Genomic DNA, 24,877 nt, shown 5'->3' on the forward strand with positions numbered 1-24,877 from the left:
CCGTCGTACGTTTTCTGGTAGGTTCAGGCAGCTGAATGAGAGCGAGTTGCTCTGGGCCTCTGGCTGCTCTGGTCCGTCTCGTTTCGGCACTGTAGTATTTATCTGCATTAGCTCAGCCTTAAATACTCCGCAGTACAGTCACACTGACAGTTGAGAACAGGTAATGCCCGCAGGATAACGCCGAAATTTGAAAGTTAAAAAGTGAACGGGAACAAGGTGAGTGTAAGTTACGTCATGTGTGTAAAAGAATATTTGCCGAATTGGGTTTCAGGTCACGTTTCGATTTCACTGGATTGGTCAGTTCATACATAATCAGCCTTTGCCTTGCCACATCATTCCAGGTTGGTGCGCCCAGAAATATCCGTTCGTGCCGTGTTGCCCCGTCTCATGTTGTGGAGGGATGAAAAATCTATTTCGAGCACGAGTCTTCCCATTCCCATAGTAAACAGTACGGCTTTCCCTAGCTAAGCTTCAGCTTCTACCCAAGTGAACTGATGCTGTATGTTTGTATGTGAAAAGGATACTTCCAGTCAGCCATTTATCAACTACCAACATTCCAAAGATGCAGGAAAATAATCCACAACAAGGTTGTTTTTTTTTATAATGCAGCTTATTTGAAGGAAATGTAATTACTAAACATCTTTTATTCATCACAGATCAGATAATCATGACACCGGGAAAGAGGACGGCAAACTCAACAACCATTATGGTGGAAAGACGCCCTATGGTTATCAAAGAACAGCAAGAAAATCTCCATGTTGCAGGTGGAGCTCACAAAGGAATTGTCATCAATAAAAGTTCAGTTGCAATGGAGGATGATACAACTCCAGCACAACTCTCTCTCGAGTTTTGTGTATACCTGGTGAATGCTGCCACAAACATGCATACCAAAGAGAGCAGGCAATTGCGATTTTGGTTCAAGGAGGTTGTCTCGGAATGGGAGCAGCCAAAAGTGGCACAGGAATTCTTCAAGAAACTTGTGGCTCCCTTTGAATTCCCTAGAGACTATGTAGGCTTCATAAAAAAAATTATGAAGCTTATGCAACAAGATTACCCTACTCTACGAAAAATAGAAGTGGAGTTAAAGCAACTTGGCCAATCAAGTCAACCTCCACCGGATACAGGTCTGATTCTCTATAATTTTGGGTTATTACTTACATATATGACCATAAGAATATAACTGAATTGACTTCTACAGCCAAGCGGGGAACTATACTTTTATCGGTGGGAATAAAGGGAAAATCTTCTGTAGAGGTTAAAGGTTAGATTCATGTGAAGTTCATGTGAAATTTTCTGACTTGAGTATGCTGGACTTGTAGGCTGAGTAGATGCACAAAATCCAATTTAAAGTTTTCAATATACCATACATAATTTGTGTTTGCACCGATGCAATCTGAGGATTTATTATCTCGTAATTTGTACTAACCGTATGCGCGTGCTGTGTTCCTCAACCGCTACGATATAACCTATACCAAAATAGCTTACACTAATAATCATTAAAGACAACAATTGTAAAAAAAAAACAAATCGAAAATCTGTTGAAAAATTTATTGATAGCAGTATTTATTTGCAGGTATTATGGATCAGGATGTGAGTTTAACTGAAATTGAAGTCACGTCGACTCGCTTGTTGGAAATGATTGAATCGGCGTATCCCAACCCTCTTTCCGTGTCCGAAATGGCCAGGTATCTTTTCATCTCTATACAATGTGACTATAACCATAATTTCTGTTCTTCAGGCAAACACAGAGTGAAAAACAAAAAGTCTCTTCGCTGCTTTCAGAACTTCAAGCTAGTGGCTTGGTGAAGACTGTGAACGGAAACGAGTCTTTCACGCGAGTCGTACAAAACGAGAATAAAGTTAAAGTGGTTAAACAAATGCCGAAAATTGTTCAAGCGAAGCAGCCCACTATCGCCATTATCACTGCTCAGTACTGTGAAAAATTGGCGGTCGACGCAATGATGGATGACCAAGAAACTTTCGTGCGCTACACTACAGTCGGTATGGGTATTTCCTTATTCTAACTCGTTCATGCTGACTAAGTGTATCGTTGTTGATCCAGGTGAATCAAATATCTACACGTTAGGTAACATCGGCCAGCACAGAGTAAGATGAATGCCACGCAATAAGACATGTAGTTTTGAGACTAATTCTACTGTTTGGTCTTTGTTATAGGTGGTTTGTACCAAACTTCCCACCGTTGGCCACACACGGGAAGCGTTGATTGCCTCCGGAAGCACAACAACCCGGCTTTTAGGAACGTTTCAGGCAGTTGAATTTGTGATTTTGGTGGGAGTGGGGGGTGGAGTTCCCCATTACACGGATTGTACACGCCACGTTCGTCTAGGTGATGTGGTTGTTTCTTCTCCCATCCCTCCCAAAAAGTAATTATTCAAGGCGTTAATTTTATCATTTAATTGAAATGGAACATTATGTTTCAATTTTACCATCCCTAGAGACATATATACATATTGTGAGCTGGAGCCAGTAAAGGAAGGACAAACACAAACGAATCCAGTATATGAGACGAAATCCTGGGCCCCGCCAACTTTCCTGCTTCAAGAAATCAGTGCACGTTTAAAAGCTCAGGTATGGTTCTGTTTCTTCCGAATCATTGCAAACGGTGGCTGTAGCAGTTACCATCTCTTATATAATTGATCAGGGTGACGACGATCCGACCCAGGCAGTTTGGGATAAATACATCACAGAAGGAATAAGTAAACTGTCTAAGGATGGCGTCAACTTTGCTCGTCCCCCGGATGATACTGATAAATTATATATGTCTCTTGGAGGCTCTGACGTGATTGAAGTGACGCACCCGACAGGTTCTTCCGAAAATGGGTAATTGCAAACTTAACTGTAGTAAAAGCACTGGCTACAACTGAAAGCAGTAAAATAAAGCAAAGCAGCGGTACTAAATTTTGATTTTGCTTTAGACGCCAACCAGGAAAGCCAGTCATTCACCTTGGACCAATAGCTGCTGGTCGTCAAGTGAGCAAAGACGATCAGCTCCGGCAAGATTTTGCAGCCCGTTTTGGGATATTAGCTTTCGATATGGAATATGATGCAGTCATTGAAAGCGTCTATGGTAACCGAAAAGATTCTTATTTGATAGTCCGTGGAATAGCTGACTACAAGGATGGTTCAAGGAAAAAAGATTGGCAACCGTATGCCTCACTGGCAGCGGCCGCATTTACAAAAGCCGTCGTCTGTGCAATGAACCTTTCTAATGATGACTAGCGTCACAGTTTGCTTTAGTTAGTGTAACGAAAGCGCCCTTCAATCGGTCCAAATTCTCTCCACCACTTGCATCACTTCAAATCATTGGATCTGAAATCATTGGATCTGTTCGTTTGTTAAGATCTGACATGCGTCCCTATTTTATATCTTTTGATCGAGTCACCTATCAAGCTGCATTTTCCTTATTTGCTATTCCCTAACGTCCTAGTCCCAACAGCTATATTAGAGTTTTAGATCGAATATAAGATATTGCATTTCTGCAGCTAATTATTTTAGCTTTAGCTATGACTTTGCTTCAACCAAAGTTTTGCATCTTTTGAATAAAACATAACGTAAGTAAAAGGATCTGCACACCAGGTGTCCTCTGCAGATCCCCACAACTTAAAAAAAGAAGATAACTAGGAGATAAAAGCTAACCGTCGTTTTTATTTAATGCCTTGCGCGTGGGTTTACACAAAACGGTTAAAATTTCCTTTCCTTTTCGTGAAACATAGCCCTTTTATTTAACTTTCGCCGATAATTTCTTATCTTGTACTTGTCGGAACAGCTAAAAAACAAATTCAACGTTTTCACTTGTAAGCATAATCTAAATGATTCAAGTTGTAGCAGTTAGTTAAAATTATGGTACAGCCATTAAACACGGCCAAAAATTGTATTCCCTTACAAGAACAATTACAATAAATATTCTTTTCAACATAAAATGCAGACTCGTTTTCCTTTTTGCTCCGCCTACAACACCAACATCTCGCTAGATTTCTTATTTTAGTAAGGTAACATGTCAGACGCCTTATAGATTCGTACGAATTCCTTACTGGAGACTCGCAATAACCCTGAAGTTATGTCATCGCTAAAAATGTTTGACCGTCAGAATACAAATTGCGAAAACATCAACTTTCGCTGTCAGTTGTTTTGTGGCATAATTCCACGAAAAATTACGAAATGACGTCCACATTGCTTTTAAAACGATTATCACGTAAGCCTTCATTCCTCGCTCGACTTGTGTTTTTACTGCCGGTCACACCACCCCTTTTACTTTTTGTATACGTAGGTAAGCAATTTTTTGGCGGTAAGATTACCTTCATCTTTGCGGGTTTTTAGATTGTACTACTTGAAAAGCCTAGCGGAATTTGAGAACGAGCAAATATCGCTAGAGATAAGAAATAATCTAACTGTAATTATGATGCTCCTGGAACGGAATTTATTGCCAACAAATTGTCAAGTGATATAAAACAAACAAACAATTTATTGTTGGGTCTTTTGTTGGCAAGATGTAAAATTCGGACTCATACTAAACTTTTAAGCTTCGTTCAATCCTTTGCAAACATTTAAAACAAAATTAACTAGTTGCGTTTAATTCGATCCAACTTCTAACCTTATTCAGAATCATATTCGGTTCTTAGAAGAGATCAATTATGTAAACCATAACTTGTGCTAGGTATTTTAATCAAATTTCAAAATTGTCTCTCCTACGGACTAAGTCATATCTACCGCTAGATGGCCTACCAAATAGTAAACATGAAGTCTGAAATCTCGTGGTTCCCGAGAAAAGTGGTTTTGGCTTATAGCATGACGAGGATATGAGGAAGAGTTTGAAACATGAGAGAACATATCTTTGCGTACGTGACAATGGCAAACATCAAACTATTTGACGCAGACGATCAACGCTATCGGATCACCCCTTCCCAACAGATGCTATGTTCTTGTCTCGGTGCCCTTACAACATCCACGCTTGGTAACGAAGTTTACTTCAAAATTGCGTTTGCGATTGCATTATGCTCTTAAACATTTTTTATCGTAGTAACTCCACTGGATGTCGTAAAAATTCGACTACAAGCACAATATAGAACACTAACACCAAAGCGATGCTTTATCTATTGCAATGGCTTAATGGACCATTGTATAATTTGTGTTAATAGTCAAAATAAAGCATTAAATAGTTCTATATCAAAAGAACAATGGTACAGACGACCTGGACAATTCACAGGAACATTGGTAACATATTTAATATTTAAAATGGTACTGTAAACTCAATTTCCCCTTTTTTTTTATTCATACAGGATGCATTTGTAAAAATTGTTAAAACAGAAGGTGTTTTTTCTCTATGGAGTGGCCTTTCACCAACTTTAGTTCTTGCATTACCTGCTACTGTGGTATATTTCACTGCTTATGAGCAATTAAGATGTTTTATGAAAGACCGTCAAGAGGTAGAAAAAAGTGTGTTCTACCAACAACCAGTATGGTTAACATCTTTAATGGCTGGTGGTATTGCAAGGATATGGGCAGTTACTTTAGTCAGTCCATTAGAATTAATTCGAACTAAAATGCAGTCAAAAAAGCTCAGCTATCAAGGTATGTTACTTAGATGCATTGTAATGTCAAATGAAGGCATAATGTAAACGTTTATTCATTGGAATACTAGAGATTGGTGTTGCGGTTCGTGATTTAGTGAAAAGCCGGGGCCTCCAAGGATTATGGCAAGGCTTGCCTCCATCCTTGATGAGAGATGTTCCTTTTTCTGGTAATAAAATTCATTTTCTCATGCTTTTAAAAAGAGTGTAACGTCCCAACTTCTTTTGCTGTACTAGCTTTGTATTGGGCTTCTTACGAGACGTATAAAAAGTCCTTCACTTCTTCAGATATAACGATATTCCAGAGCTTTATTGGAGGAGCATTTTCTGGAATGGTAAAGAGTTACCTAAGCAAAACACATTCTGTAGTAATTATCATTATTCTCCTGTTATTATGTAGCTTGCTGCTGTTGTTACCCTCCCCTTCGATGTTGTGAAAACATTGAGGCAGCTCGAGTTTGGAGAAAGCTTAGGTTCAGGTAATCTACCGAACGTTTCTTTCGCCATCTAAAGAATAAGATGGTTTTTACATTGTGTTGCTGATTTATTTGTACATTTCGTCAACAGATGAATCATTAAGGAAAGTCAGTACAACCAAACAGTTGTTTCAAAGGATTTATCGGCAGAAAGGAATAAGAGGACTTTTTGTGGGATTAGTTCCACGAGTAGCTAAAATAGGTTAGGTTTTTTGTCTGTTCAATCTCAAATGCATTTCTTTGCGGGGTTTAACCGTTGTTATCTTTTCTGTTTTTACAGCACCGGCTTGCGCAATCATGATATCTTCATTCGAATACGGAAAATATTATTTCACCCGTCGAAACAAACAAATGTTAGAAGAAACTTTACGTGACTGAAAAAATGTTATTTCGACATCTTAGTGACAAGAAAGTTAATAAAATTAATTGTTTTAATAAAAGTAGAAGTTCCACCGTTTTGTTTTGGTGACTAGAGACCATATATTATTTAAATAGGTTTTAGGGTTAAAAGGTTTTTTTTAAATATATAGTATTAATTAGCGCTTCTTTGCAAAATTCGAAATCACGAGTGAAACGTCTTTTTCGGTTTTAATGGCTGCGGCTTTTGCTGTATTTAACTTTATTTGATACTCGAACACGGCACGATCCAGTTGCTCCAGCTCAGCACGAAGTTTTTCGACGACGGCATCAACGTATCTGTTAACATATGAGTGGTTAGTTGTACGTGAGTAAACGATACTACAAGGTTATTTACAAAACTAAAAGAAGGTAATTCATACGTTTTTTCCCTTTGATACTCTTCTTCTAACAGATCGGCCTCTCGCTTCCAAAACTGCCACTCTTGATGTACCGTATCCATATCTTCATGTATGAGCGGAATTAACTGGCCTAAAGGTAGTGCCGTTTGCGTCATTTCTTGGATCATGTTCTTCAGATGTTGAACTTGAACTGAAGAGCTGCTGTTGTCCCTATTTCCAGGATCCTGCGTTTAATGCAGATTCTTTTCAGCACTGAAATTTGATCGGCGATTGTTTTTTAAAAATTACCATATCTATCAGAGGATCCCATTCTCTTTGGGCAGATAGAATTTGTTCGACCAATTTACCCTGTGCACCGCCAATCAACTCATCAGCACCCACCTGTGACAGATCAGCCGTGGCTTGATCAAAGACCGCTGCTTGAACTATTCTATCTTCCTCGTCGTCTGACATTGGATTACCCTCGATTATTACTCGAGGCACTTGGCTAGTTATCGGTCTGGAACAAAATGGCAATGTATGTCAGTCTGGATCATAAATTGCGATCACAGAGATGAAAGGTATCTTATACCTGCTTTCCTGTTGAATGACTGAAAGTCTATCTCTTGAGTTCCTTGAAGGAGGGCGTCGCGAGCTTTTTGGCCGTTGTCCGCTGGCTGGCCGTTTAAGAGGCAAATTGAGATTCGTACTTCGATCGGGTATCGGTTTTTCGAACGCATTCAAAATATTGGATTGAGGAGGCGAGAGCTGAGCGATAGTAGTGGACAGTGCCCCTTGGTCAAATCAATATGGCGATAATATAAAGGTAAAACTCAATGAGTAGTGATAATGTATCGCATTACCTGGTAATTCCTGTGTTTCAGTTGAATCTTCTTTATCAAATCCTATGCACAACACAGCATTAGGTCGACTGTATTAAAAAATATTTCACATCTTAAACGTCCGCATTTACCTTCGTCTTGAAGATCTCGAATGGCTGCAGATTTTGTCTGTTGCATCTTGTCGGTTAAACGAGAAAAATTAATTATCAGTTTCTGGAAATTTAGTTATGCAAAACAATGGTATTACATTCAAAGTGTCCACAGGTTGCTCTATCGTAATACCGCTGTCTATAGAGGGGATGTCTGAAGTTATTTGAGGATTATCTTCATCATCGGCACGGAGAGCTGATGTATCTTTGATGGGTTCATCGTCAACGTTGCTGGTACGGTCCAGGGGTATAATCGTATCAGCAATTTCTTCATCGACAATAACTGTCTGATTTTTATGAGGATTTTCTAGTGGCTCAACGCTTCGTAGTGTTCCTATGTTATCTTTGGAGATTCGGGACGAATGATTTGGTTTCGCTGAGACACTAGGAATTGGCTTTGTTTGTTTGGTAACGATGTCAGATTTCATAGCACTTGCAGCAGGCTCTTTTTTAGCTTCGTCAAGTTTACTAGTTTTCTTACTAGGCATTCCAGCCAAGGAAGGCTTTAAAGAAGAACCTTGATTCGATTTGTTGGCTCCGATTTTGGCAATATCTTTAGTTTTGTTAACAGCCGCTTGTTTGCTTACGGCATCGGCTTTTGTCGTTGTTTTATACACACTGTTTCCTTTAGACATGTTGCTAGGTAGTGAACTTTTCTTGATAACTATACATAACAGCTTTAAATTGATACATAAGTTATCAGTATATTAAAATGAATTTACCATTTTTTACAGGCTTTGTTGAGTGCAAGTTGCTGTTGTTCTTTGATTCAGAATTGTTGCTTTTGGATTGGGTGTTGCTGTTTTGCTTATTTTCAAGTACCAAAGCCAGAGCTTGAAGTAAATCATTTGTTTTTTCTGCTTCAATACCAGCCACTATCTTTGATGGCTTGATATTTAAATTTTCACCAAGTTCAGATGCTGAAAAAACAAAACAATTCATTATGAAGAGAAAAAACACACAAGTACTCATTACAGCTTACACAAATGTGAAATAAACTTTTGTAGGAATGCAATCTTATCTTCTTTTTCTTTAATGTTCTCAGAAAGTAACTCTTGTTTCGTGAAAACGTTTTCAAAAATCCCATATTGATTGATAACCTAGAGTATGGAAGGAATTGATACAGGTAAATGAGTAAATCTGTGCGTTCAATGTGATTCCCAAAGTACAAAACTTACGGCCGTTATAATGTCATGAATAAATCGGAAAGGTGGGCGCTTTAACAGTTTATCAGTCAAATGAGGTCGCTGAATGTACTTTCCCAACTTTTGCTGAGTGCGCTGGATGACAAGAGAATCTACTTCTTCACTCGTCATTGCCACTCCTGCTCGAGTTGGCTGTTCAAAAAACACTGGTAAGGACTGGGAATAATCGAGAACAGCAGATTGCTTCGGTCGTTTTTTTGTCGTAGAAAAATTTGAAATTCTTTCGTTCCCGAAACGCGAAACACGGAATGAATAAATAATAAATGTGCCGGACTGCCGAAGTATTTGTGACGCCCGGCAGTCGTCATGGCAACCTATCAGAATTTTAAATCAATTTGAAAACATGAAACGGTGCCATCTGCAAGCTGGTGTTCTAACCCTATGTGTTCGAATGATTTCAAAATCGGGCTTCTTTACGTAATCTGTGGATTCCAGTCATTGCGACGTTGTGTTATTTTTCCATAGCCACATCGGCCATGGTGGCAGGGACCGGAGGGAATACTTTTAATTGTTTAAAAATTAGATCTTACTGTGGTAAATTTTTTTAAAGACTTGTGACGCTTTTCGTAGGATTTTTGAAGAATATACAGACTGAAACCACGTACTGGTATATTCTTAAATAATACTGGTCGATCTTTGTTTTATTTTCAAGGCTTAGACCTCTCACTCGGCGCCGATAAGCTATGATCGCGCTTCCCACTCCACCATGAAAAAACGGATAACCTGGTTCTATCGGGTCGATTTTTTTCCGCGGACCGAGCCCATCGTGTTGGAGAGCGGAATGCCCGGTGCCGCATTTCAAAAAAGAGGTCTTGTTGGCCTAGAGGCAACAAGGACTTCTGGCAGGTCAGCCAGAAGCTACTTCATGATAGTTCAGCTCGAGTCGCACTTTGATAGGTCAGCCGGGCTCTGTTGTCCTTTTGCTTGGTGCTGCATGCATAAATTATTTCTCATAGTCACATTGTCGCCCTTATGGTGAACTCACTCCTAAAACAAAAAAATGCAATTTGTTACTCGAAACAATGTAATTATTGCTTTCATTGTGTATTAGTGTGTCCCAAACAAGATTGCCAATACAAACAGTAACAATAATCAAATATCGGGGTAGCAATGGCTTTAAAAATGAATAATCGGGTATTGCAATCGGGGCAGCCGGCTCAATTATAATGGTAAGGATACATAATATAGACTATGTTCCAGTATCAACAATCGATTTTTTGTGTTCAATTTGTTTTTGCCGAACACGACCGTTCAGTCCGATTAAAATCCGAAGGAGCACAGGTGAAAAAAAAAAATAAATAAAATATAACCCACAACCCAATCGGTCTGCTCCTAAAACCAAAACTCACCGATCAACGCGGAAACGAGCCCAACTGCAGACCGATTCGTTAAGCGCACGCATGATAGTATCGTACCCTAAACGCCCACAGTTCCAGTTGAAGTTATACATGGCAACTTATTCTAAAATTAGCATTGGGCTATCAAAGTGAATTAATTATCGATATCTAGACCACGGTTTTCTTATTGGCTACGACGATTATTAATTACTGTTTGAAAAACTAAACGAAAATCCTGCATATTAGTAGTAAGTAAAACGGATTGGAAGTTTAGAAATTGGAGCTTTCCAGCTCCATTTTAGCATTTACAATTACCATTGTTTTTACAGCTTGGTTTGTAACAATTGTCTTTTTGATCCCGCCAAACGCTCGAATCATTCCCTTCGAGCACCGTCTGGTACTTTGCCGGGACAAGTCTTTTGTTTGGCGTGATGATGACACTTCGGTTGTTCTGCGTGTTCATCGTCTGACATTTTTCATTGTTGAATTCCACGCGAACACAGACTATGACTTTTGGGTCGTTTGTCCAACCGGTCGATTTGTGCTTGGTGACTTCTCCTTGTTGCAGAGTTGCACAGGTCTCTTGTGGATTTTCCCCGTTGTCTGTGATGGTCACTCGAACGGTTTCGTTACAACCGTTCGCAACGTATACTATCGTCGAGGATGCCTTTTGCGCGGCAGCCAAGTCGGAAGGTACTTCCATAATTGGCCCTTGCAGAAATAATTCTGATTTGATAAGGAAGCACTACGGATTTCTTATTTCTTATTTGAACTTACTTTTTGAATAACAGAGGACGAACTGGGATAGTAAATTTATACTATATGAACTCTTGCTGGTGTCCGTATTAACCAGTAGACTAAGTTTTGGTTGCTCAAAAAACTAGACTTACTTTCCAGAACGGATGGCTTGGCTTTTTATTTTCTTAGCATTAAAATAAATGCTCAGCTATCAGTTGTTATCGAAATCAAATAGCTCTTTTATCAATTTTAATGTGACTGACGCAGGTATCACGTTGCTCCACTGCGGTTGGGTTTTTATAATTCAATTCCTTTGAATTTTGCTTACGATAGCGTGAGGAAAATGATTTTCTTCATTTACTGTTTCATTTAGCGGAAAATGCGTCGACAGAATTCTAAACACCAATGAAATTGCCAAGATATAAATGACATTAAAATTCTTTACTTTGTCAGAGACGATCATACTCATTTTTCTGTTTATAAAGACTCATAACGTTTAATTTTGGCATTTCATTAATTTATCCCATCCCGATTAGGCTAAAAAATTCCCGATCGAACTAACCGGGAAATATTAAAAATCATTGCACCAAGCAACCTGCTCTGAACAATCAAAACAACCACAAGATAGGGTAAAAAAATGACCCGATCAACAAGGAACTGGATCTCACGTCATTCAGGACACGGGGCAAAAAAAATAACCACCTATTACCAGGCAGACCTACTTCAAAAATGAATATAACCCACCCTCTTAAAAAAACCCAACCCGATCAACACGGGGCTGAGCCCTAGCGTAGGCTGAATCATTACGCAGCACGCAGTCACGCATACCATGAACGCCCACTTGCAACAGTGGACATTTGGAACATTGAAGTTATATCTAGCAACCTATTCGAGAATCAATATTGGCCTGTGAAAGCGAATAAATAACTGGTTTCTAGACTACATTTTTCGTACAGACTACAAGGATTATCTATTTTACTGTTTGAACAACGAAAATTACGTATATTTGTATTTCCTAAAACGGATTGCAAGATCGAATAATTGCAGGCTTCCAACTCCATTTTAGCTTTTACAATTACTCTTGTTTTTACAGCCCGGTTTATAACAACTGTCATTTTGATCCCGCCAAACGCTCGAATCATTTCCCTGGTACCATGTCTGGTATTTTGCCTCGACAAGCCTTTTGTTTGGCGTGATGATGATACTTCGGTTGTTCTGCGTGTTCATCGACTCATATTTGGCGTCGTTGAATTCCACGCGAACACAGACTGTTACTTTTGGGTCGTTCGTCCAACCGGTCGATCTGTGCTTGGCGACTTCTCCGCGTTGCAGGGTTGCACAGGTCTCTTGTTGATTTTCCCCGTTGTCTTTGATTGTCATTCGAACGGTTTCGTTGCACCCGTTCGCAACGTGTACTAGCTTCGAGAATCCACTGTACACGACGTCTTTGGCAAAGTTGGACAATGCTTCCATAATTGGACCTTGCAGAGATATTTCTGATTTGGATAAGAGAGCACAGCGGATTTTTTGTTTCTTATTAGAACTTAGTTTGAAACTATCAGCTAAGGAACTGGCATAGTAAATTTATACTATATGCGCTCTTGTTGATGTCCGTATTAATAAAACGACTAGGTTTTGGTTGCTCTAACAACCAGACTTACTTTGCCGAATGGATGGCATGGCTTTTTGTTTCTTAGCATTAAAATAAATGCTCTGATATCAATTTTTATGCAAATCATATAGCTCTTTATCAGTTTTAATACGACTGACGCAGGTATCGAGTTGCTTCATTTCCGTTGAGTTTTCATAATTCAATTCCTTTGAATTTTGCTTACTACAGTGTGATGAAAGTTATTTTCTTCAATTTTTACTGTTTTAAATTTGAAGCATTTACCGTTTCATTTAGTGGAAAGTGTATGGACAGTATCTTGAACACCAACGAAATTGCCATTATTTGAATGATCTTAAAATTCTTTACTTTACCGGAGCCAATCATGATCATTTCCTTTGTTTCTGTTAATTAAAGCTTAATACGCTTAATTTAGGAATTCCATTGATTTATCCCATCCCGATTAGGTTAAAAATTCCTGATCGAGCTAATCGGGATAAATAAAAAATCAGTGCACCAAAAAATTTGCCCTGAACAATCAAAGCAACCCGTAAGATAAGGAAAAAAATGACCCAATCAACAAGGAACAGAGTTCTACACGTATTCGGAGCATGAGGCGAAAAAGTTAACAACCCATATCACGATCGACTTGCTCCGAAAACCAACATAACCCACCCGATAAGCAAAAAATCCACCCGATCAACGCGGGGTTGAGCCCTAGTGCAGGCTGATTTCATTAAGCATACGTTATCACGCATACCCTAAACGCCCACTTGAAATAGTGAGCATTTGGAACACTGAAGTTATATCTAGCAACCTATTCTAGTGTCAACATTGGCCTGTTGAAGCGAATAAATAATCCGTTTCTAGGCTACATTTTTCTTACCGGCTGCAAGGATATTCAACAATCTCAATCAATCTGTTTGAACAACTAATCGAAAATTCTGTATATTTGTATTTCGTAAAATGAATCACAAGTTTGGATAACTGCAGGCTTCCAACTCCGTTTTAGCATTTGCATTTAAATTTCTTATCACAGCTTGGTTTGTAGCATTTGTTGTGTTGATCTCGCCAAACGCTCGAATCATTTCCTTGGTAACATGTCTTGTATTTGGCCTTAACAAGCCTCATGTCCGGCGCGATGATGACACTTTGGTTATTTTTTGTTGTTGTGAACTCTTGGCGGCCGTTGCTAAATTCCACGCTAACACAGACCGTGATTTTAGGGTCGTTCGTCCATCCAGTCGATATGTGCTTGGTAATTTCTCCGCGTTCCAGGGTTGCACAGGTCTCTTGTTGATTTCTACCGTTGTCATTGATGGTCACTCGAACGGATTCGAGGCTCCCGTTTGCAACGTGTACCACTTTCGAGAATTTACTTTTCACACAGTCTTCGAATACACAGCATAGTGATTTCATTATTGGACTTGGCGCGAGAAAAATTTCAAATTTTAACGAGAAAGCAGCGGAGACTTTTTATTCCTACTAGAACTTACGTTTAGTAGGATAAACAACCGGGGATAGCAAATTTACTATAAGACTTGCCGATGCCCTGATTAATCAATTAACTAGGTAGGACTAGTCTAGTTTCTCTAAAAACTAGACTTACTTTGCCGAACGGAATGCATGGCATATTATAAATTTTTTTTTTTGCACGACAAGTGCTCTGTTATCAAGGATTATCTAAATCAAAAAGCTCGTTATCAGTTTACTTTAACTGCAGCACGTATCACGTCACTTCTCTAGCTCCGTTGAGTTTTTCTTACGTTAGCATATTGAACAGTTTTTCTTCAACTTTTGCCGTTTCAAATTGTAAAATTTATTAATTTTCTGTTTCGTTTAGAGGAAAACGGTTGAACAGAATTCGAAACACCAATGAAATCTGATCTAGAAATTCTCTTTATTAGCGGAATCAATCATGATCATTTCCTGTTATCTATTAGTCAAATAGCTTGCCCGATTCTGATCCTATGCAAAATCCTGTTAACAAAAACCGTGTGCCAAAAAACCAGCACTGAACAATCAAGACATCCGCAAAATTCGATTCGAAAACGACCCGATTAAAACGTGGGACCGAGCTCTACACGCAATTCACTCTATGATACTACGGTGATTTAATAGAGCCCGATGGAACGCACGACCCACACCGACAAAAACACTGATCGGGCCAGATCGGTGCGGGTCATTTTTCCTGTACTGTGTGTGTGTTTGTTAGGTTGTGTTAGTCACACGGTAACTTTCTCTGTCCCCATTTCGAAATTCCGTATTTTGCAGTTTAGCACCTAAGCTTCCAACTACAATTGATATTTAATCTGGTTTGGGATCGCTGCACAACGGATCGGACCTCGATTTGTGATGGTGCACCGAGCAATGAAAACCTATCGCTAAAAATACAAAACAACCCTAAAAAAATACGATCGCTGACTGCTGAATTTTGAATGTCAATATTCATACCAAGGCCACCGGAGACGTTGCAAACCCAATTCTTTTTTAAAAAATACAACTGGCTTATGGCAGGATTGATATTGCAATCTGTCATCGTTTCTGCTGAAGGGCGCGCGTTGCTAGTTTTCTATTAAAAATGGCGAAGATGAGCCTGGAACTAGACCACATTGTATTATACAGTTGTCTCGACAGTTGCCATGGCACTACGCAAAAGTTCCACTCATCAGTTATTCTGCCAGTACCAAACACTACGATGTTTTCAAGGAATGGCGCAATTGGCTCCAACAGCAAACGGGTGCTGTTCACACACTCAGATCACGTCATGTAACAGGGAATGTCTGCTTGTGTTGTATGCAGTTTTCCAATTGAGGGATTTCAACAAGCAAGAATCGATGTAGAAAAGAAATGCCCTCGTTCAAACAATTGGCTTCAGCCACACAAGTCCGTTTCATTGACACACGTTTTTTTTTTTTTTTTTTTTTTTGGTTTTCCGAAAATCAATTCAAACATCAACAGTATAACAACAACAACATTTGAGAAACGAAACAGTTCGATGGTGTCTGCTGTCACGTTACGGACCGTAGGGTGAAGATGTGAGCACGACACACGTGGCAACAGTTGTGATGATAACGAACGTGAGCAAGAGGATCCTGTTTTCCATGCAAACAATAACAAAACATGACGCAATTGCACGCAGAAACATTTTGAAAAGAATTGGATCGAAAAGTAAATAGAAACCTGTCGCAAACAAGCGCCAGCTGTTTCCATTCGAGCGCGATGGCTTCCCGCCGATCTTGCTCCTCGAGTCGATTTTCGTTCCGCTCCACGGCCGTCGACACGCGGGCCATCAACTGCGTCAAACGTTGCTCGTAAATGCTGCCTTGGCTCAAGATGCTGAATCCACCGCCAATCTCGGCCGACGATCCACTAGCTGTATATACGGATAACAATTTACGTTGAGAGCCTTCGTTTTCTTTTTATGATAGCCGAAGGATATCTACAACACGATTTGTGTAGGACCAAAAAAAAAAAATTCAATCACGAAGCTAACCTGATTCGGGATTGATTAATGGCTGTTGTTGCTGCTGTTGGAAATGTGGCGCTTTGGACGTTGATGGGACGCGGCGCGAATAAAATTTCGGCGATGGAGGACCAATGCCGAGGAAATCAAGTTCAGCCGACTGGAACTTGTCGCTGAATTCGGGATCCAAATAGACGTCGGTGGCTCTTGGCTCCAACTCCTTTTCCAATTTATGTATTTTTTTTTTTTTTATTTGCCAACTATCAGCTGTTACCAACTTAAAAAAAAAAAAAAAAAAATTTTATGATTACCTGAAGCCTTAACCGGAGTCTCTCTTGTGAATTCCTGCTACATGATGGACCTCCATTAACAGGCGTTGAATACCTTCAACAATTCCATCAATGTTAATAACATTAAAACATCATAAATTATATATATTTTTTTTAATACCATCCGGAAGATCTGGTGGCCGAAACACCAACGGGTTGGTGCCGCCCTCTTTGATTAATATTGCGACTCTTTCCGCAAGTGCAACGCGGGTCACCGGAAGCGCAAGTTTTGGTGGGCGATTCCTCGAATCGAGAAGCCAATCGGCTAGCCGGAATTGGATCGCCCGAATGTGAACTGGACGGATCGCCAGCTGGTGCTGATGTCGGTGTTGACGCAGGCGAATGCCTCTTGTCGACGTCGAAACGAAGAAAGACCAGCCGTGCCAAGCCGCCCAGAATGATGCGGCGCAAGATGTAGGGCACTTCAGTGCCTCTCAAGCCACGATGGTGAAGGTTTAACGTCACCACAGACAATCCCGAGGCGAACGACACCAAACAAATGGAGACGCCGTAATACAGACCTAAGAGTACGTTTTTTTTTTAAAGAATAAACAGCTCATTACGCAGACATTTTAAAAGAAGAAAAAAAAATAGAATTTAAAAATGTCGAGACCTAAAAAAATATATATACAAATGGGACCAAATGTCATCAACGTCTCTGACTGCGATGATGGAAAACTGAGGAAAAAAAATGTCCTAATATTACGTCCCTGTGATTAAGATGTCTTTTTTTTTCCCTCCACAAGCAAAAAAGAAAAAAATGTAACACGATCATTTCATCATAAAAAACTGCGTCCCATCGTTTTTTAGCGCGTTGACGTCAAGCGGTCACCAAAGAGTTTTGGTCGTACGAGACCAACCATCGTCAAGCTTATCGACCCGTGAAGCGCAAACAGTGCGCTGCCTGTATCCACAACGTCATTTTCTAACGAAAAAAAAAAAAAAAATTGTAAGAAACTGAAAAGGAAACGATCCCCCTTATTTCTTTTTCCCTCTTTTTGACTTTTACGTGGTACGTCAGCCGCACAACAGCAAACAAGACAAGCCTTTTTAATGCAGGAGCGGACCTACTATAAATAGGAATTTTGCAGACATACAGACACAAAAATGGATAGCATTTTCAATATGTATATATATATATGTACTCACTGATGAGTGGAGTCTTTTCTGTGGGTGGCAAACTTTCTCTGATCGTCATGAGGAAGACAGTCATGGATAGTAGCGAACTGATGCCCAAAGTAACCTTCTCGCCCGACTCGGACGGGACGTAAAACACCAGTAAAGCTGGAAATGAGATAAGCGCGCGCACAGATAAGAGAAAGCCATAACAAAAAAAAAAAAAAATATATATTAAATTAATAAGCCTAGTCATCATTTTATTATTGGACGACGAGATATTGAAAATGCAGTAAGCCACAAACGGCTTGCATAATAAAGCTTTTTAATTAGTGCAATAATAAGGCCATTATCCAAATATTATAGAAAATAAATATAAATGTAGTACTATATAATAATAATTTAAAAAATTACAAACAGTCGGAGAGTGTACGTTTTGAGGATGTGAGGTTAATCTCGTATCAAAAATAGTATTTACATTTCTAATTGATAATATCGCTAGTTTTTACCGATGCCGTTGATGAGAAGACATGGCAGGATCAAGTTGAAAACGTAAAAGAGTGGGCGGCGTTTCATCTTGATGACGTACGTGATGTCCGGATAGGGTTCCGGGCAGCAGCTGTAGTATTCCTCGTGGTGAATGGCTTCGAAATCCACCAAATCAAATTCGCCATTCGTCTGGTAATTACTAACGTCCCCTTCGTCCGTCTGTTTCTTCAAGTCAATCTGCGTGCAATCAAAACACGTAGGGATACGGTCGAAAGAACAAATTACAAAAGCTTCTCTTTTTAATTCAATTTTATTTCTAATTAATTCGTCCAAAACGAAACGGGCCTATTGGATCTCATGGAACAGCCTTGCCCTTCGACGTCAAAGTTCAAACGGAAATCCTTAAAAGGAGGCGGTAGGATGTTTCCCGTTTTCCTTCGTGCGTCAATATTTGAATAAATGCGGAACTTCTTTTGACATTGGCATCGAAATCACGTGGCAAAGCATTTCCGACGTTGGAAAGAAGAAAATACATAAGTCAGCTGAATTTTTTTTTTTTCGTTTTCCTGTCTAAGGTTTTCTTCCAAAAAAAAATGGCAGTGAAAACTCGTTTCGCCTTCAATGATACGCCTCATTCGCCAATCTCTCATCTCTTTCTCCATTATATTGAACGCTCAGGAAGGGTTAGGAAAATACATCCTATATAGGACCACCCCTTGCGTTCGCCATTATTGAATTATAGATACGTATTAAAGTCACGGACCCGCAACATCAGAGGAAAGCGAATCTATATGTGTAGAACACAATGATGCTCGTCGGAGAAAGATACACACACAAAAAAAAATAGAATAGAATAAGATTTAGGACAAAATCGGAGGAAATTCATTTGCCTCAGCTTTTGGCTTCCATTTTTTTTTTTTACGGTTCGCATATAACGAGAATCAGGCAAACAGAAAATCGCGTTCGACATGTGCACACTAAAACGACAAAATAAAAGGCGAAAAACAAAGCAAAAACAAAGGAACTGCCTTTTGAGAACGAATCGAAAACTACCGCCGCCCGCGCATCAATTTCAAAGGGGGTTATATTTTCCAGTTCTGAGCTTTTTTTTTTATTATTATTATTATTTTATTATTTCTATTCGCGACGAATCAAATGAAAACAAAGAAAAACAAAAATACGATCATTAGAATATGAGGCTCCCTGCTTTCTAATAACAGGCCACGGGTTGTGTGGATTTGGTGGGTTGCAGGGGATACAAACTCGGCGAATGATTCGCCATTATTGGGGCTGTGCTTTGAAGTTATGTGCGCGTATTCACGTTGTAAAAAAAAGAAGAAAGGCGAGCACGATCTATTAGTCTGGATGTATATATATATATATTTGTACTGTGAGGCTGCTGTGACTCTTAGTAGGCCGCATTATGAATTCAGTCGGCGTATGGATCCGATTGCTCCTTGGCTTTTTTTTTCCCTCCTTCATTCTTATGTAATAATATAGCTTTTTAAAAATCGAATATTATACGGCTTGGATTTGTGTAAACAGTAATACTTAAGTATTATTATTGTATATATACATATATAAGAGAATATCATTAAGATTTTTACATTTCGTACCCGCAAATGGAGAATGATACACGATTGGTATTTGCTTACGATTTTTCATTTCCTTTTTCTCATTGCTTCGCTATTTGTCATCCAATGGTGGACAACCTCTGTGATGACGTAACAAACGACCTTTTTTTTGTTGTTGTTTAGCTGCCGCCTGTTGGTTTTTGTCGTTGATTCAATTTGCGTCGTAAACGCTGTCCTAACTATAAATCACACGACGTCTTCTATGCGATACGAAGACGCAACGCAGATGTGCGGGCGTGTAAATAGGGAATAGATACTCGGAAAACATTAAGCTGTTAACGAGTTCTTTTTTGTTTTGTCTTTTACCTCTTACGTTTATCATCAGCTCTTTACCTTACGATCGTTGAATTGTAAATAAAACTGCAGCACCAGGAGCATGTCTTTTCGTACGCAAATATGAAGGATATGAAGACGTGATGCATGGAGACTTATTCATATCATCTCATCACAAGTTCGAAACGAAAATCCCGTGGAGAATTACGGACACCTCACCATTAAGAGGCAGGTTCGAAATCGATTCTAAGCCGTGCCAAGTAACTAGAAGGATTGTCGAATCAAAAGAAATTCTTCGTGTACATTCCGAAAACATCGGAATGCCGACAAGAAGAGCTAAAGAAACCCGGGAAACGACCAAATTCCCGAGATTCCGCACGCTTTACGTGCGTGTCAACAACCCTTTGAAACAAACAATATGGAAAACCAACAGACGGTATCTCGCGTATCTCCGTGTTTTCAGTCGAAAAAGGAAAAAAAGATACGAAAAACATCAATAAAAACAATACGTTTTTGGCAAGGCGCGTGGGGGGGCATCCGTGAATGGGATTCCAAAATATAATGCGAACTTTTGTTATGTTTACACATACAAACAAAAAAAAGAGGCTTCCAAAAGCAAACTAATCTCATTTACGCTTTTCTTTTAAGGCACACAGTGGTCTACACCGTATTGTATGGTTTACGTGCATACATGCCCTTTTCTCGTTGGCGAATGATTATAGGCTTACATCTACAGTTATAATTTCAAAATAATAATTTTTTGTTTAAGCCCACGCATACCACCCTTCTTTTCTTATTAGCGTGTGACGACACCCCCCCCCCCCCCCTTTGAATCCCAATTCTTTTTTTTTTTTTTTTTAGAAATTTAGTGGGTTTCTCTTGGCGTCACAAGTCAAATGAAAACACATTTTTTTTTTTTTTTTTTTTTTTTTAGAACTCAACATGTCCGTGCATACCTGAAATCCGTCGTAGGTCCAGGAAGCCCACTTCATTTTGCAGCTCTGCAAGTCGAAAGGGAAGTACTCGACGTTGATGTCGCACGAACTTCGGAAAATGCCGTGACTCAACCACACGACCTACAGACATTTGTAAGCAAACAAAAAGCTCAATAATCTCAGATCAGAAGCAAGGAAAAAAAAAAAATTTAAAAAATTCACCTCCCCATTGTCAGAGACGATCACGTTCGTATTGATGACGCTTGAAGTGTATTGAGCATCAGCGCTGTATTGAAAGAGCAACAAAAAAAAATCATTTGCTAAGCAATGTGTTGCACAGTTCAATTTGTTGATTGACATTCATTTGCGCTTACTTGTTGTAAAGGATGATATCCGGCCGCCATACTCGATGATAAGGAATACGCACAACATGAATACCTCCTTTTAAAGGGATGACATCCAAATGATTAAATTCGAATTGAAATGAGTATTTCAATCAAAAACAAACCATAATCTGATGCGTTCCACGTGAGGTGGCTATCGTTCCATTTCTGCGTTAGCCAACAATTCGTCGTCAGTATTTGATTGCGCTCATCCTACAGAATCAAAACACATCCATTAGAACGGCCAAAAGCTAGCGGGATGCATTTATCTCCTCTAACTGACCACGTCAATGAGAAGATGAAGTGACATGCCAAATACTACTTGAAGAGCCTTGGTGGAATTGGCTACAGGACCTATTTTGGTCAAAAAACATCCATTTTGCGATTGAAGATGGAATATCAAGTGATCATTTCCTGAACGGAATGGTCTATACGTGGCTAATTGAACTGCACTTACGAGCATTGCTGTCGTAATTTTCCATTAAATGGCGCAAGAGTCGATATTCGTTGAGGTCCGAATGCACTGCTTCCGGCAACAGCACGAAGAGCCCAAGCGAAAGCAAAAGTCGTCCTGGTGATTGGTAAAAAAACACCATCAGTCAAACGGGTACCATTCGAATAGAAAAATGATCATAATAATAATTTTAAAAAGTCATTGCAAAGTGCTAGATAGGTTTGTCACATTTAAAAAAAAAGCAATCATATAAAATAGGTCGTCAATCAAACGTTTTTTTGCGCTCTATGTTCTACAATTCGCTGTGCCGTACGTCTAATCAGGAAGCCCTCCGTTGATTTTGGGCGTCCATCTCGTTTAGGATCGCTGATGGAGAAGCTTTGCATATCATTAATTAGTCGCCACTCTCTTAGACAACTATCGTTCTATACCCCTCCAAGTCTCTGATGGATTTCTCTCGTTCCATCGCCACCGCCCCTCCTGATTTGCTGTCACCCTCATCATTGACGCATCTTTAGTTATCAAAAGTGCAAAGAGACAGAGCACAAGCAGCGTAGCAGAGTAATGGCAGCAGTGCATAATTAATTGTGCGCTGTGATCCCAGAGGTTTGAGCGCGCCGAGAGCTGCTAGTGACTCCTGCATCAGACAAGGTGCACCAGCAACAATATGCAAATCCTCGTTAGAAGCCGTACGGGTGTGTGTGTGACACGGCTTTGAAATGGTCCAAGGAAGCGAACACATATTTTTTTCGTGACAAGAGTTGCCTTTGTTATTTTCTTTTTCATCTGTTTCGTACGTTGTTTGATTTGTCTTACGTCGATAGCCAAAGCCTAATTTTGGGCACACTCCACACCCACTTGAAAGCAAACCGGAATTATTAATGAAATTATTATTTATTTTATTGCGAGTACAAATCTGCACAGCATTTCATTTGAGCTGACGACCTATATTTTTACTTGCTTCGACGTGCTAATTTTAGTCCAACGTTTCATGGTTATATCCAGCCATATAATTTCGAATTCATTTTGAAGTGTGTTACGATTCCATTTTACTTATTCAGAGTTGATGTCTCATATCAAAATTTAACAGCGCGACGATCGTCAATACCACCCCGCGCGACTATATTCCAATGTTTACAGAGTGCTAATACGCAAAAAATCTCAAAAGAAAAATGCAGCCTCAAAACAAATATGCAGAGTAGGCGGATATATAAAGCACAGATCAGGGCTGTGATGTTGCATCGAATCTAACCTACAAATATAGTCTCGATGTGAATACGTATATATATATATATCTTTATATCTACAAAGATGGAATAGAATTTTGTTTTTTGTTCGCGTCGCTGTATAGCACTTGAAGATGGATCGTGGAAACAAGACTCAAAGACTTGGAAGGCATCCGTCATCAAAACCGGATTACAGTTGATGCTATGAAAAAAAAAAGTTGAAAGTCATAGGAATGTTCCAGTGGCGCTTCTATCATGCTGACGATTTTCTTGCTTGAAAACGACGTCAATATCAAGCGATTTTGCATACGTGCAACCGAGAAAAACAAATATAAAAACAAACAAAAACAAGATCCCCAACCGAAAAATGAAAAGCCAGAGCCCGCAACGCCCATCATTCACATTGTAAAATAAATAGATATTTTGCCATGGAGTACGTTTTTTTTTTTAGGGGAGCGAAGAAATTCGACGCGACTTCGTACCCACAAACGATGCATTTATTTTTAAAATATTCAAAATCGTATTCCATTTTTCAGCTTTTTATTTATCATTGTGTTTTAAAATATCAGATGTCACTGCTTTTGGTTTTACTGAATTCAAAGGAGTTGTACGCAATTGCAAGTTGCTGGCTGTAAAATCAACGCAGATTTTTTCTCACCTATTACGCGGACATAACGACTCTGTGACCAATACAACAATGTCGGTCTACACCATGGAATATCCCCGTCAAACGTCACAATCGACCACGTAATAAATAACTCGTAGGTCAATACACAAATAAAAAATCAATCAATTGTTTTACTGTAAAGGCAGTAAATTTTGCGTCCCCTTATTGCCTATGTTGTATACAAGAAAACCCACTCGGTTCACTCATTGCGTCTACCGTCTCCCCTCTCGCTGTTTTTCATCCCACATATTGGAAAGAAACGCAAAGTGTATTACGTAATTTTATTAAAACTCCCCGTTTTTCCGTCTCACAATTCAGATGCGGCGAAAAGAATTTGTTATTAAAGTAGAAAAAAAAAATGAAAATCTTATACACATATTTATACAGACTAGGAAATAATGCGGTTCGTGACTGCACACAAGCCCTTGTGAAAAAAAAAAGACTTTGCGACTACGATAGCACATATACTGTATATATATATATAACCTATACGTTATAGAGCTCTATCTGCATCGCCGTCGTATATATACTATATATATATATATATATTTATATATATAAGACACTGATATATAATGTACATAAGCTATGTACATGTGCCAACAGTGGCTGCTGTCGAATGCCGATTGGATTCGATTCTCTTCTAATGAAGAATGTGATCCTTTTTCCCCATTGGCTTCCGCACCAAACACAAAAGAGATTTTATTTTTTTTTTTTCTTTCGTTTGTTTCTTTTTAATCTCAAAAAGGATTTTCTTTGTGACAGTCAATACAACCCTACACGTAATTGAATAAAACTAGTAATGTATTTAATGTTAAGTCCTGTATACATGTACACTCATTGATAAAAATATTGCACTTATTCAGATGATTCAACGGTTGTTTACCTGCTGTTCTGACGCTAACGGATTGAGACGACATAGCCTTGGATTCCATCAATTGTCACTTGATTTTTTTTTTTCCCCGCACAGAAAAATATTTAATTGCAGTTGAATTTTGCACACTGGCACTAATCTGATTTGCAGACCACTCTGTATTTTCGCATGAGAAATCACGATTTATATTCGCTCGAGAGGTTAATCGCAGAGTCCGTAACCCCAATCCCCTCTTGCACCCGACGTAGCGCTCTCAGCTGCCGTATGTATGTGCATGCAGGATATGTTCACACACGCGCATATTATGACCACATCGAGGAAATGGAAAAAGAAAAAGGAAGGGCATCGGA

The 24,877-nt window shown here is 39.3% G+C and overlaps 4 protein-coding genes across 6 annotated transcripts; 2 read left to right on the top strand and 2 right to left on the bottom strand.

The window, feature by feature from the left end:
* Positions 1 to 254: 254 nt before the first annotated feature.
* Positions 255 to 3,267, top strand: LOC130696178 (uncharacterized). 2 transcript variants are annotated; one of them, XM_057519257.2, is made up of 10 exons: positions 255 to 587; positions 657 to 1,124; positions 1,199 to 1,261; positions 1,574 to 1,685; positions 1,739 to 2,001; positions 2,063 to 2,106; positions 2,176 to 2,384; positions 2,457 to 2,589; positions 2,663 to 2,841; positions 2,937 to 3,267. In XM_057519257.2, exons 1-10 carry the CDS (start codon positions 563 to 565, stop codon positions 3,238 to 3,240), a joined length of 1,800 nt encoding a protein of 599 aa, XP_057375240.1. In that variant the 5' UTR covers positions 255 to 562; the 3' UTR covers positions 3,241 to 3,267. The 2 variants fall into 2 exon arrangements, with proteins under 2 accessions (XP_057375240.1, XP_057375241.1); XM_057519258.2 differs by lacking the exon at positions 1,199 to 1,261 and having other exon boundaries at positions 257 to 587.
* A 1,475-nt stretch (positions 3,268 to 4,742) lies between these two features.
* LOC130696183 (probable mitochondrial glutathione transporter SLC25A40) lies at positions 4,743 to 6,516 on the top strand. 2 transcript variants are annotated; one of them, XM_057519264.2, is made up of 8 exons: positions 4,743 to 4,972; positions 5,039 to 5,232; positions 5,298 to 5,589; positions 5,660 to 5,758; positions 5,826 to 5,923; positions 5,989 to 6,067; positions 6,156 to 6,266; positions 6,345 to 6,516. In XM_057519264.2, exons 1-8 carry the CDS (start codon positions 4,837 to 4,839, stop codon positions 6,440 to 6,442), a joined length of 1,107 nt encoding a protein of 368 aa, XP_057375247.1. In that variant the 5' UTR covers positions 4,743 to 4,836; the 3' UTR covers positions 6,443 to 6,516. The 2 variants fall into 2 exon arrangements, with proteins under 2 accessions (XP_057375247.1, XP_057375248.1); XM_057519265.2 differs by lacking the exons at positions 5,826 to 5,923; positions 5,989 to 6,067.
* Positions 6,517 to 6,522: 6 nt separating this feature from the next.
* LOC130696176 (TRAF3-interacting protein 1-like) lies at positions 6,523 to 9,277 on the bottom strand. The gene is made up of 10 exons (XM_057519254.2): positions 8,971 to 9,277; positions 8,775 to 8,892; positions 8,515 to 8,712; positions 7,891 to 8,456; positions 7,775 to 7,820; positions 7,665 to 7,706; positions 7,394 to 7,595; positions 7,111 to 7,321; positions 6,844 to 7,046; positions 6,523 to 6,760 (listed from the first exon to the last, which is right to left on the bottom strand). Exons 1-10 carry the CDS (start codon positions 9,106 to 9,108, stop codon positions 6,601 to 6,603), a joined length of 1,884 nt encoding a protein of 627 aa, XP_057375237.1. The 5' UTR covers positions 9,109 to 9,277; the 3' UTR covers positions 6,523 to 6,600.
* A 6,003-nt stretch (positions 9,278 to 15,280) lies between these two features.
* LOC130696177 (neuronal acetylcholine receptor subunit alpha-10-like) lies at positions 15,281 to 24,877 on the bottom strand. Its single transcript, XM_057519255.2, has 14 exons — positions 24,540 to 24,877; positions 21,764 to 21,877; positions 21,590 to 21,660; positions 21,432 to 21,519; positions 21,298 to 21,364; positions 21,146 to 21,209; positions 20,945 to 21,064; positions 18,102 to 18,318; positions 17,626 to 17,760; positions 16,598 to 16,997; positions 16,459 to 16,531; positions 16,178 to 16,367; positions 15,865 to 16,057; positions 15,281 to 15,776 (listed from the first exon to the last, which is right to left on the bottom strand). The coding sequence occupies exons 1-14, from the start codon at positions 24,586 to 24,588 to the stop codon at positions 15,698 to 15,700; spliced, it is 1,860 nt and encodes a 619-aa protein (XP_057375238.1). The 5' UTR covers positions 24,589 to 24,877; the 3' UTR covers positions 15,281 to 15,697.

This window comes from Daphnia carinata, chromosome 5, assembly GCF_022539665.2.
Source record: "Daphnia carinata strain CSIRO-1 chromosome 5, CSIRO_AGI_Dcar_HiC_V3, whole genome shotgun sequence".
In the NCBI taxonomy this organism is placed as follows: Eukaryota; Metazoa; Arthropoda; class Branchiopoda; order Diplostraca; family Daphniidae; genus Daphnia; species Daphnia carinata.